The sequence below is a fragment of the Seriola aureovittata genome, chromosome 9 (assembly GCF_021018895.1).
Source record: "Seriola aureovittata isolate HTS-2021-v1 ecotype China chromosome 9, ASM2101889v1, whole genome shotgun sequence".
NCBI classification, from domain to species: Eukaryota; Metazoa; Chordata; class Actinopteri; order Carangiformes; family Carangidae; genus Seriola; species Seriola aureovittata.
In genome coordinates, this window is record NC_079372.1 from 6881154 (window position 1) to 6894622 (window position 13469).

The 13469-nt window shown below is 41.5% G+C and overlaps 2 protein-coding genes across 3 annotated transcripts; both read left to right on the plus strand.

Moving 5' to 3' along the window:
- Positions 1–300: 300 nt before the first annotated feature.
- tnni1a (troponin I type 1a (skeletal, slow)) lies at positions 301–2785 on the plus strand. Its single transcript, XM_056384287.1, has 5 exons — positions 301–346; positions 571–702; positions 1137–1226; positions 1379–1555; positions 2236–2785. The coding sequence occupies exons 1-5, from the start codon at positions 338–340 to the stop codon at positions 2338–2340; spliced, it is 513 nt and encodes a 170-aa protein (XP_056240262.1). The 5' UTR covers positions 301–337; the 3' UTR covers positions 2341–2785.
- A 2548-nt stretch (positions 2786–5333) lies between these two features.
- Positions 5334–13171, plus strand: lad1 (ladinin). Of its 2 annotated transcripts, XM_056384251.1 has the most exons (14): positions 5334–5468; positions 6219–6389; positions 6897–7230; positions 8392–8465; positions 9364–9535; positions 9895–9981; positions 10359–10402; positions 10488–10530; positions 10906–10955; positions 11053–11119; positions 11251–11385; positions 11728–11817; positions 12342–12455; positions 12646–13171. In XM_056384251.1, exons 1-13 carry the CDS (start codon positions 5431–5433, stop codon positions 12438–12440), a joined length of 1404 nt encoding a protein of 467 aa, XP_056240226.1. In that variant the 5' UTR covers positions 5334–5430; the 3' UTR covers positions 12441–12455; positions 12646–13171. The 2 variants fall into 2 exon arrangements, with proteins under 2 accessions (XP_056240226.1, XP_056240227.1); XM_056384252.1 differs by lacking the exon at positions 9895–9981.
- Positions 13172–13469: the final 298 nt, after the last annotated feature.

Here is a 13469-nt window from a genome sequence, read left to right on the forward strand (position 1 = left end):
TCTAATCAGCAGGATGCCTGAGCATGTGTGAGTGATCAGGCTTTGTGTTCTTATTATAGATCATTTACTCATTCACACACATAAACACACTTATAAAAGTTATGTTTGGGCTTTTTAGACATTATCTCTAAACTTTTGTCTTTCCTTCTTTAACAGCCAAGAGGTAAGTCCAGTTTATCATTGACCTGTGAGGAACATTCTTTTATCGCCAAAAATATTCAGGTAATATGTTGTTTAAACTTTGAAGTGAGCGACTAACATTTTAACTGTGTTGGCAATGTCCTTAATTGTGTCCTCCATCCAGAGGAAACCAAAGATCTCAGCTTCAAGGAAGCTGATGCTCAAGGTAAGAGAGCTTTTACATTTTTTGCATTACACATGTTTAACCACAGGAGAGCAGCAGAGGTCACGCTCTTTCTAGCTGCTACGTGTCCCCTGATTTTCAGTTAATCCTGAACACCCAGAGTATGTACTGTATGGCCTGGATGTTCCACATTATATCTAAAATCTGCTTCAGAAAAGCATCCAGTAATATATGATCATATTACGTGTTGATTTACATATGTGCAGAGTCTGATGGTGGCAAAGGCCAAGGAGGAATTGGAGCAGGAGATCCTTGTTAAAGAGGAGGAGAAACACAGGTATCTGGCAGAGAGAGCTCCTCCTCTAAACACCAGCACTCTGAGCCTTGGACAGCTACAGGTAACGTCCTCAAATAATACCCAGAATTCTCCGATTCTTCTCTCCGCTCACTTCCCGGTAATTCAAAACCAGCAAAAGCCGCGAAAGAAGCTGCATCTTTCATAAAACTTGAGGCAGTCTAAGCAGAAAACAATGTGGATCTTTTCAAGAACTCACGTTTCACATTTCTCTCTTCCTTTGCCTTTGTCTAAATATTTTTTTTTCTAATTCAGTCAAGTCTCAATTCAAGTCACTCAAATGAAAGGAATCCAAGGCATTATAATCTATAGGATTAATAATAATAGGATCATATTCTAAAAACGGACATTTTCCCAAATACATGAATTTGACATTACTCCTGAAATCAGCCGAATCAGTGATTCCAAAACTATCACCGTCACAACATACATACAGTATTTATCACTTTGCTGTGTCTCATGCATTCACATGTACAGGATCTCTGCAGAGAGCTCCATGCCAAAATAGATGTGGTGGATGAGGAGCGATATGACATTGAAGCCAAAGTTATGCTCAACACACGTGAGGTGGGTACATGATATTTTCCCACCCACAGGTTCCCTGTGCTCTGGATAGAACTCGGTATGCAAACATCTTAATGAATGTGACATCATATAAAGCCCTACTTTTAGGGTGCAGAACTTTCACAAACTATAACAGTTATTTGTCCCTGGCCCAGATTAAAGATCTGAACATCAAGGTGTTGGATCTCAGGGGGAAATTCAAGAGGCCCAATCTTCGACGTGTTCGTGTGTCTGCTGACGCCATCCTCCGTTCGTTGCTCGGCTCCAAGCACAAAGTCTCCATGGACCTCCGAGCCAACCTCAAATCTGTCAAGAAAGAGGACGCTGAGAAGGTTTGTACGGAAGTAAAACACAGCACACACACATGCGCACACACGCAAAGAGCAAAATCAAGCTGTGCAGCATCCTAAGGGCACGTGTGCAAGGTAACTGTTTCAGGTACACACATGACATCATCACTTAAAGCACCATGGAGCACCTGTGTTTGTGTGTGTTTGTGTGTGTGTGTGTGCATGTGTGTGTTTGAAAGGTGTGTTTGAGATATCGAGCAGCAGGCCAATACAGGGCGGTGACCGTGTGTGTGTGTGTGTGTGTGTGTGTATGTGTGTGACCCGTACACAAAACAATGTTCCCATTGTACACTGAAAAGGAGCTTTTGTGACCGGTTCTCCTCACTGGTCAAAGTGTGTGTGTGTGTGTGTGTGTGTGTGTGTGTGTGTGGTGGTAGTGGTGGTGGAGGGGTGGGGTGGGGTGAGGGGGTATGTGTGCAGATTAGCAGAAGCTGCTGTGTATCTGTGTGTGTGCTTGCATAGATGTGTGTGTCTTTGGGTGAACTAGTTACACAAGTATGGTATTCTTATAGGGATTTCCCACTTGACAGCTCGGGTCTCAAAGGCTTAGCTAGAACAAGAACTTCTGAACCTGCTCTACTTCAGTCTCTTTAAACAAAGAGTGTTCTCAGCCTATAAACCATCCCTAACACCACCTGTCCATCCACTGTATCTCTCTGCAGAAGAGGCCGGTAGAAGACAGCGACTGGAGGAAGAATGTGGAGGCCATGTCAGGGATGGAGGGAAGGAAGAAAATGTTCGACGCTGCTAAGGGTCCTGCCCAGTGAACACAGAAGGAGGACTGGTGTCACGTGAGCGCCATCACTCCTGCTGCTTCTCAGTTGATTTTGTTACAGTTTTTTGCAGTGTCTGGATTTCTGTCTCATGCTGTCATCCTTCCGTATGCTCCTGCCATGGAGGTGAGAAGATGACCCTACACTCCCGGAAGGTTTTCTCCTCTTCTGTTTGCTGTTCTTTGTTAAGGTGTTAAAAATGACTATATCTATGTACCATGTACACTTATTGTTCTCACAACGGATCTTTTTAGGCCCCTTATGTCTGCAGAGAAATGTCGAAATGTGCAGCTCATATCTCCAACACACAAATGTGGATAGTATGGTGACTTAATCAGCAGGTCTAATGTAATCATGGGTTGTGGTTTTATGAACTGTAAAAAAAATAATAATAATGTGCACTTCATCAGCTGTGTTTACATGAAAACTGATGCAACAATAAAACACACATCTAATTTCTTTGTGCTTTTTTTCTGTGCAAACGTGTGCTCAATAAACAACAGCTACAGTTAAGTAAAAGAAAAAAAAAACTGGGAATCCTCATTACACAAAGGTAACAGTCTTCTTATTGCAGCTGTCTTCCCTTCGTAGTAGTGCAAGCTTCATATGTTAAAGGTGCAGCACAGATATAAATGTCACACTTTATAGATTAAGGTGATATAGGCAGAATTCTGGCACATACACGGATAATCTTGCCAGCTGTTTGCCACTATTTGGACATGATCCCAGATTTGCTCTTTGTGGGAACTGTTGTGTTTCTCTCTATAATAAAGTAAGGTCTCTACCCTGTAAAGTGCTTTGACATAATATATATCATGATTTGACACAAAAAATATATTGAATTGAATTGAATTGAATTGAACTAAACTAAACTGAATTTGGAAATAGCATTTTAAAATGATGCTGTATATTAGCTGGACTCGGTCCGAGGACCAAGATATATGTTGGGCCAGAAGAAACAAAAATGTGTGAGTAATTTCGCTTGACAAAAGAACTAAGCTCTGAATCAAACAGGATTTTTAAATGTCCAGTCTGGGGTCAACAGAAACTTTGCTCTGTCACAGCCACACTACAAACAGTGGTTCCCAACCTGTGGGCTGGGGCGAAAAGATGTAATCATAAAAAATATAATAAATAAAAGTAATGTTTTTGAATGTTTTGAAAATAAACATCTTTAAAAAACATTTGTGCTGGAAAAATGAAGCCAGACCACATTGTAGACTTGTTTCCTGTCTCAGTCTGAGTCAATCCTGAATGTTCAATCGTTATCAGTAAAATAAAAAGTCCTTTGAGAATGTATTATTTGGCCTCCTTCTTGTAACAGAGTTGGATATGGGCAACATTTTTGAGGTTGGAAAGGTTGGGAACCACTGCCTCAGAGAAATCATAGCTACACAGCTCCCTGTGTTTTGGGCCATGCTAGCAGCATTGCTCTGAGGATGACAATGTTGGTTTGTCAGTTAAGTCTAAAATATTTCAACAACTATTGGATGAATTGTGATTTATTTTTTCATCTGCCAGGAACAGCTCAAACCTTCAATTTGTCTAATACTTTATTTACTGGCATCAGTCGCAGCTCTACTTTGTGTTCAGTGTTAATTTGCAACCGTTAGCATGCTAACCTGCTAAACTGAGATGGTGAACATGGTAAACATCACAACTGCTAACAAAATGCAAGCATTGTTCTCGTTCAAAGCAGCACATACAGCGTACAGCTGTAGATTGTTGTTTTATATTAGAGGAATTTATTAACAAAAAGAAATGTAGCTGTCACATAGAGGCCCTTCTGCATCGGAGCTTACACCATGCACATTTCTGCTGATATGGCCATGTCCGCCAGCTGACCACAGCTGTAAAACAGTCCTCTGAAGTCTTCCGCAGACTGTTTTGCATGCTCATAAAGCACGCTCTAAAAAGTGTTTCTTTATCGCCTTATCCCGGTGGATGCAAAGAACCTGAATTTTTCCCTCGTGGGGTGGGGGGGTCTGTTTCACTTCCATTTATGTGGTCAAGTCTTCCTTGAGAATGTAACGCTAATTTTAGTTTTCAAGGCACAGTAACACATGAGGGCACACGCTGATACATACGCACACAGAGACACAAAGTTCTGTTTCGGTGCCTCAAATGAACCTGTACTGATGCATTCATTGCTTCTTTGGCCAGGGAGTGACAAGCAAATTGGTTCCATAAGATAGCATCTTAATGGTACATGGTATAAGCCAGTCCTCTCCAAATATGAGTGGAGCAGGCTCATGTTTGCACATGCACATGCACAAAAGAAGGAAAAACCAAGAGCTTTGCTTTATCACTTATCATGATAGTAGTTCACTGTTTTTTGATGCCTCATGGTCGCCACAGAATATAGCAGGTACAGGTGTGGTATAAAGCCAGGTGAAGTGGAGGGTGTGTGTGGGTGTGGGTGTGTGTGTGTGTGTGTGTGTGTGTGTGTGTGTGTGTGTGTGTGTGTATATCGGACTGATCTGAGTCTGGGTCAGAGTCCTGCACACTGGGCTCTGGGGAAAAGGTGTGGCTTCACATAGCAGAGCAAACAGTCTGACTCACACTGCAAAGAGACTCGCTGCCCAATGCAACAATGCAACAAAACCCTGGCTAGACATGCATTAAAACATTGTTTCATACTTTTCTGTTTATTATTGGTCGATCCAATTCTTTAACTAACTTCAACTTTATTTAAACATTTATTTGCTGTCATGTTTTGTGTATATTAGCTGCAAATCTTTAATGCTATTTCATTGTGCCTGTGCCTGTTATAATATCAGGTCATGTAAACTGGCTTTACAGGAGTGACTATCACAGCTATCACAACTGCCACACTTCCACCATACAAGGAGAAGCTCTCTTTCTCTCTCTCTCTCTCTCTCTCCCTCCCTCCTTCCCCCTATCTCTCAGGTGGGTAGCTTACCTTTGTGGTCATGTGACACCGTCAGGGTAAAGGTGGACTGCTTTGTGTTGTACTGACTGTTATTTGACTGCCTCCCTCACAGTGCCAGTCAGTCAACTTGTTCCTGTCTGTGAGTGAAGTGAACCTGGAAACTTAATTTATTCTATTCCGTTTGGTCCAACATGTCCATCAGTCGGAAAAACTGGTCGGCTCTGTCCAGGTAAGATTACTGCTGGCACTCTGAGTTTTCTTACGGAGAGTATGACACCTTCTGCAGCTGCTGCTTTTTGGCAGTAGACATTGTGGAGTTGAACTTTATTCACTGATCTGACTTCTCTCTTGCAGTCAAGCATCCTGTCTTGAGTAAAAATTATATATATAATAATTTATTATTATCTTTGTACTATCTGTAGTCAGCAGCCAAGTGAGCCTACAATACCATTGTGCTATTTTCTTTTTGCTTTGGTGTCATTACTAATATACTAATGTTGCTACAGGCACTTCTACCTCTTCTTTGATGTTCGAATTATAAGCTCTAATGTCACAGTTAAAGTGTAGAAACAACTGGATTACTTAAAACGTCTTACTCCTGAATAACACCACCCCTTTGCTGCACTGCCTGCAACAATACACTAATAAATGCTGGGTTTTCTCCAGACATGATGCATAGTACTCAACTGAATAGTTGATTTATATTTGCTTAGACAAGAGGCCAACTGTGACTTTGCTAGTAAAACAGTTGATGAACAAGTACAGCAGGTTTTGTGTAACAGTTATTGTAACTGTAATCTCTGATTTTCAATTACCAAAACAAGCAGCTCCCTGGATTCATGTCATGAAAGCAGACTGATTGTCTGACTGATCGCCATGTGAATCTTCATTCTTTTCAGGCCTTTGTTTCATTTTCTGTTTTATGTTCTCGTTTGCCGATTATTATATTCCCCTGCGCGCATTATGACTCTGCCCTCAGCCTGGCACGCCAGTGGACAATGGAGGACGAGGAGGAGGTGGAGAGGGAGAAGAGGAGGAGGGAGAAGGGCTCAAGCAGCACCGCTGACCCAGATGCACCTAGAGAAGCGACCACCAGCGACAGCGCCTTCGGGACGGACTCCACAAGCGAGAAGTCCCAGGGCCTCAGCAGGTTATTCTCACCATTTAGTAACATACTTGCCAGAGCTTGATTTGTAGACTTTCTAGACTTTCTCTGCTCTTCCTCTCTCTGCTTGTTTTTACATCTATATCTCTTTCTGTTTTATTCTCTCCAGCTTTCTTTTTCTCTTTGTTTCTGCTATGTAAGAGGGCCATAGGGAAGCTGCTAGGTCTTTGATGGTGCCACCTTTCAGTGGTTGGATTTCAGAAGCAGAGAGAGAGGATTCTTACACTTTTGCCCTATGGGAGTATGTCATCTGTATGCTTTTCAAACACATGGAAAAAACCTGATATCATGCATACAAAATATGAAAGGCTGTCAAACACACCTCCAGCTGAGTACCTGGAGCAGAAGTAGTCTTCAAAGAGAGAAAGGAACTGTAGAGCCTTTCATTAAAGAAACCTGATCATACACAGGACAGACAGGTCCTTCCACCTCTCTCCAGAGATGAACCATCATATACGTACCGGTCATTCACACGTGTGTATTTATTTCCAGTGCGGAGCAAATTCAGCTGGACTTCGTCGAGATGCTGCGAGTCCGTGACGAAAAGCGGCGGATGAGACATGTGGAGACGCTGAGAAGACAGAAAGAGGAAGAGGAGGATGAAGCGGAGGCTAGCAGAGGAGGAGGAGGAGCGGGAGTGGGAGGAGGGGACGCCAGGGTGGAGTTACTAGGAGACTTGGATGAGGAGCAGGGCAACATGATTCCCTCTGTGAAAACCACATCCAAACCACAACCACCCCAAAAGCCAGCCTCTTACATTCCTAGCAGCAGAAACAGCAGCAGCAGCAGCAGCAGCAGCAGCAGCACTAACACCACAAACAGACAAGTAAGACTGGAATCACTCGTTTCCTTGCAGCAAAGCAAAAAAGAAACAGTTTGCCATTTATTTAAAGTTATGGTTATATGGTTATCATATGACAACAAGCACAACAAATCACAAAGTACAACTTCGGCTGATGGGAGGGTATGATAGGAGTATTAGTTTTGCAAGCATGTGTTAATAAACGAAAGTATTGAACAAATTGACCTTTAGAACTGACGACGGCGCGAGTTGAAAAGTCAGAGGCTCACCAAAGTCATTCGGGTAAATCATCTGGGAACCATCAACATCTGTACAGAGTTTTGTTCAAATCTCTGTGGTGGATGTTGCAATATTTCATGGGATGAGTGAAAACTTTTCCTGCTGGTGGGTGATAGAGCAAAAAGTCAGGAAATCACAAAACTCATTAGGATTCACTTTCTGGGCACCTTGAATGTCTGTGCAAAATTTCATAACAATCCATCCAATAGTTGTTGAGATATTTCAGTCTGGACCAAAGTGGTGGACTGACTGACACTGCCATTTCTAAAAATGATGTGCAGTGACTCACCAGGATGTTCCTTCACTTCACAGACAAATCCTTTGTCAAGACAGTTAGACAAAAGGTCAACAGACCTTCACTCAAAATTCAAGCTATGAATGCCTCACTGAGTCATAACAACAGTGTAACCCTGCAGTGTGGTTAATCACAGTTAACTGTTACCCCACACGGAGAGAGTCATGTTAATGTTTTTCTAGATTCTAAAACAACAACCAACTTCTGTCGCCTCAGGAAAAGATGTTACTCTTATGTTTTCTGTCAACATGGAAAGACTCAGTGTACATTACTCAGATAATATATATCTATATATAATAACACAATATGAGGAAATGGAGGCAAATACTGTTTGTATATTCATCTCCTGTCATTTTGCTGGACTTACACTCTTCCAGCGAATCAATAGAGCATGCAAACCATCTATAAAACTTTGATAAGGTGTGTTTAAGGTCGTAATTTGAACTTTATCTTTTATTACACTCTCTGGTGGCTCTAATTCAGTGTATCTGCAAATAAGGCCATAACAGCGCAACGTTACGTAATGCAAGGTGTGTCTCAGGTGGCTCTGTACAAAAGCCTGTATGCTGTGTGCTCATGTTGATTGTCTCTACTCTATGTTTCTTTGTTAGCACGAAAACGGCGAGTCGCCGAACACAGACCCTGATCCCAAGCCATCGTCCAACCCGGCTCGCAAGTTTGTCAGGTTAACAAGCAGAACTTTCTGTTGTTCTTCTTTTTGCTTGGCAGTGACTGGGAGCTAATCCCCAATATAGATCAAACAGTTTTTAATGATAAGATAAGGGTTATTGATTCCCCACAAGGAAACTAATTACACAGCAGCAGAGAACAGTGTCGTACTGATGAAAAAGCAACCAAAGTAAAATGTAAAATACTTTATTAGTTTATTGTTTAAAATAATGAACCTTATAAAGGCAACCACATGTGCTTACAAACCAATCCATAAGACATATTCATTTAGATTGAGAGTTCAAATTTCTAAATTCTAAATATGTTTTTTGGAAATTTAATAAACCTCGGTATTAATGCAGTATATACAGTGTTTAATGCAATCTCACATGCACACAGACCTCTGTCTTATCATGATCAACTGGCAAGATAGCAGGTGAAAATATTGTCTTAAAAGCTGGGATAACAGTTCTCTGGCTCTCTGTAGAATCATTTTATTTGTTTAAAGCATTACGATGTCCTGCTGTGACTCTGGCTCCTCCTGTCTGACTTTTGTGCTGCTTGAGTTTCTTTGAACCTCTGTGAACAAAAACAGAGGCCTGGCCTAAAGAGAGATTTCATGAGCTTGTTTTATATTATATGATGGTTAATGATGTTGCCAGCCTGTTAGTCTAAGAGGTGAAAAAGTTATGATCTGTTCAAGAGTGTTTTGACATGTTGAACTTTAATAGCCCTAGAGGAGTAGAGATAGATCGTACAAAAATGAGATTTCAGAAGCAGACCGGTGAACAGGTCGCAGTAAAGACTTTTAATACTCTGCTGCTTTACTCTGAGTTTGTCCTGGATCACTGGCTGCTTTCTCATGCATGTCTTCAACTGACCTTTTTGGCTCACTTGCGTTTCTGCTGTTGCAGTTCTGTGTCCATCTCACTCGACAAGAGTCCCTCTTTCAGCGGGCGCACAACTCCCATGAGTCCTTGCTCTCCAACCACCCCCCTGTCACCTCGGGAACACTGGCCCTCGCCCTGTCAGAGCCCCTCTCCCAGAGGAGCCCAAAGCCCTGTTCACAACGGACACACACAGGAGGTAGTTTAACACACACACACACACACACATATATAAATGCCCTGTCAGATGACATAATTTACAGCATAACTATCTGTGCTTCATGTTTTGCTTGTCAAAGTGCTTGCAAAGCGCTGACACAGCTGCTTATTAATTCAATAAAACAACAGCACCATCCAGTGTTAGACGAGTGACAGTCACATTCTTTGAGCCAATAATAACAACCTAGTATTGGCTCCATAGTTGGAACCTGCAGCTGAAATATAGTCAGGTTTTTGAAGGGTAGAGGAGATGCTCAGAGGGACCTGCACCTCCCTCTGACTGGGAACAGTCACGTCTGTGTGTAGCAGTGAAGTTCAAGTTATTTTACTTTATCTCAGACCAGTGAGGATGGCTCTTTCTCCAACCACCAACAGACGACCAAACCTGCCTTCGTCAGACAGAGTTCCAGGACTATATCTTTCAGGGTAACACACATCAAGCTAACGCACACACACACACACACACACACACACACACACAAACATGCATGCACATGTTGTTCCAAGGAAACGCCAACATTAACTTTTGCCTATTTGACTGTTAAAAACACGATTTAATCTTGTATCACATGTCAGACTATCAGTTGAGGATGATTTGCTTGTGCCTCTCAAGCTTTGGGCTTATGCTAATAGCTGAAGCAATATTTACCAACTGTGACTGCTGACTGGCTCCTTTGTTAACAACCTGAGCACATCACAAGAGAGAGGATGATGACTGTGCTGGCCATGAGCTTCTGACATTTGGACGGCTGCACGGTCTGCTAACACACACACACGCTTGTCTCACTCTTGGTCCTCCACAGATGATGAGGAAGAAAGAAGAAGAGAGTGCACCACTGCAGAGGAGGTAAGGAAACATCTTTGCTTTTACTTCGAGTCGCTTTGTGTCCGTTTACCTTTAGTTAAATGCAAATGGTTTCGTTCTGTTTTAGTGCGAGTGTGAGGATGGCCACCAAGAAGTTCGAATCCAACACAGTAAGATAAGAATTTACGTTCACCTGATGTTAAATTAAAAAATAATAATGATAATAATAGTAACAATTATAACCAGTTATTTTGTATAGCACTCTAATCAATCATTAAAATAATGCACAAAACTGAATATCAGCAAACAGTTATAAATGATCAAATAATCACTCCAGTAAATTTCAGGCTTATTTCTCAGCTCCAATTTCTTAGTGAGATTTACTGTATTTCATCACATCTGCACCTGAAACATGAAGATATTCTTTTAACGTCTGTAAAAGAATAGACGGGAAAAAAAAGATGATAAAGATGTGAACGCCATTTGTTTTAAAGTTGCACATACATGATTTAGAGCGTATCTCATATTAAATATCCTGGGGTTAGGACCAGGACCAAAATGAAGATGAAGACAAACCGTCATCTTTCACGAGGAGGTGAGTTGGTTTTTCTGTTCCATTTCTAGTTTGATTTCAGTTAAAGAGTCAGTACAGCCGGACGAGTGCTTACGTGCGTTATGTTGTGATGGTCCAGCTCTAGGCAGAGGGTTTCATCCAGGTCCATCCAGGAGAAGATGGAGAGACTGGCTCAGGCTGCACAGGTCAGACTCTCAGCACACAGGACATCACAGCTCGGCCTTCCAATGCAGCAAGAGTAACAATTATCCTCGTCATCAACTGTCAATATTACCCACGGTGTATTCTCTGGACTCTGCTTCCTGTATTTGTGTAGAAATCAGAAATGACGCGATCTCCAGACGTGACTCAGAGGACCCTGTTCCTGCTGGAGGAGGTGTCCAGGAAGAGAGGTCTCTTTGAGAAGGAGCAGCAGGAAGCCGCCCCCGCCAGCCCTGGAGTTTCCAGACAGGTAAACTCATTACTCACTTCATGTTCTGCATTAGATGCACTTTGATTCTTAGTAATGACAACAAAACACAGTAGGCATACTATTCAAAATGACATACTGTAAATATAACGAAGATGAATAAATACACAATATAAAATAATACAAATGAAACAAATAAACATAATAATAACAACAGGGGATTTTGAGTAAGGAACACTTTTACAAGTTTACAATGGTAGCTATAAACTGTTAAACACACATTATTAATAGTTATAAAATAGTTAAACTTCAACTTCAGTTAACATGTAATGTTACTATTAGCACGAATGAGCTCTAATTATTTGGCATCTCTGGTGTTAACAGGAATTCAGGAGCTTCGCATCAGGAATGTCGGACCGGATCAACCGCTGGCTCAACAAGTCCAACCAAGCCGGGCCTTCACACAGTCCTACTGTACAGTCACCTATTACTCAGGCTATTTGCATTGCAGCATATCTACTGAAACTGCATCATGTAAAAAAAAAAAAGTAAAGCAGGTGTAGAAGCAGCTAGAGGGCAGCAGTACTCTTTCAGTTACATGCGCCTCAGTGTCCTGAGCAGGATGCTTTTGATCTGTTTGTGCTGCTTACCTTCCATGAGTTTTACATTTCACAGTCATTTTCTATCGCTATCCTCCTTCTGACTCTCTTCTGTTGTTATGGGGGACGGTTGACTTGTGGTGATTAGAGACTTTAGCAGAGATATCCAGTTGCCTTAACTTCAGAAGTTTGCGAAAAAAGTTTAATAGTTGAATAATTTCAAATAAGTTCAAGATCTTTGTGGTTGTTAATTTTCAGAGAGAAATTCATCTTAGGGATATCAGATATAAGCGCATCTTGTTTTTATGTATACGGAGTATATGGTGTTTTACTGCTGCGTCGGGGGTTGATTTCCTTTTAGAAAAAAGTGTGATCATTTGTTCTATTTTCTATTTATAGGACTTGAGACATGTGGACATCACCAGTAAGAAGAGCCTGTTCGAGAACAGAGGGGAGGACTGTGTCTCAAAGGCCAGCCCTGGAAAAATCTATAAGTGAAAACATGTCCAACAGGTAGGATTACTGCACCACACTGATCACAGTAACATACAGTGATACTTATTTGTCTGGACGCTATGAAAACAGTTGTAACATCATCTAAGAAGCAGATCTAAAGCTGTCAACGACTTTGACATAACTTTATTAACAAATATGGAATCAAAAGGTATTTCTCGAGTAATAATTTCTGTGCCCTTATTCACAGGATTAAGAAAATGGCGGCAGCGAGAGGAGACAACGAGAACTAGAAGATTAATGGATGCCATGACTGACTGATTGCTTCTTCAGGCTTTATAAGTTTTTGTTGTTGGTTTTTTTTTTTCTGGTCACTGCCAAAGCACACAGGAGGAACAGATGAGAGAATCAGGAAAAAAAAAAAAGGGAGCCGAGTTGTGGCTTTAAAAGACTGAAGGTGAGGAATCTGCTTTTAAAATTAGGAGGCTTGGAAGGAAGGAGTAAAAAGCAAAGTATACGGGAGATAATGGAAGTGATAGAAAAGAGAAAGGGCAGTGACATATTTGTTTTAAAACTCTTCAACCGTTTGCCTTAACTTTGTGTAATTTTTTTTTCAAGCACTTTAAACAGGTGAAGGTCTTAAAGCTCGTGTTTATTAAATAACAGTAGTGGGAATTCTGGAGTTTTAATTGTACGTTTTTTTGTCTAATCTGTTTGTGGGCAAGATGCTGACTGCCTAAAGAATAAAAATGTTTTCCTACATATGTCTGCTATTTATTTTAATTGCTCACTCACACAATACAGAAACAGCGTGTGGTCGTAAAATGCATTTGTACATCACCTATCTCAGAGGAGGGCGAGTGTAGATAAGAGTTGTGCGCCTGTGTTTTGTCAGTGGCAAGATGCCATACATGGTTAAGTGCCTCAGCCTGTGTTTGTGTGTTTTTGTGCGTGTGCATGAATCATTGTCTGAGAGCTGCAGGCTTATCTGGATCGTTCTGGCACTGCAACCCCACAGCCGTGCACACACAGCGGCCTTTTTTGGGAGTGGTGATAATGGAGAGTACATGCTAT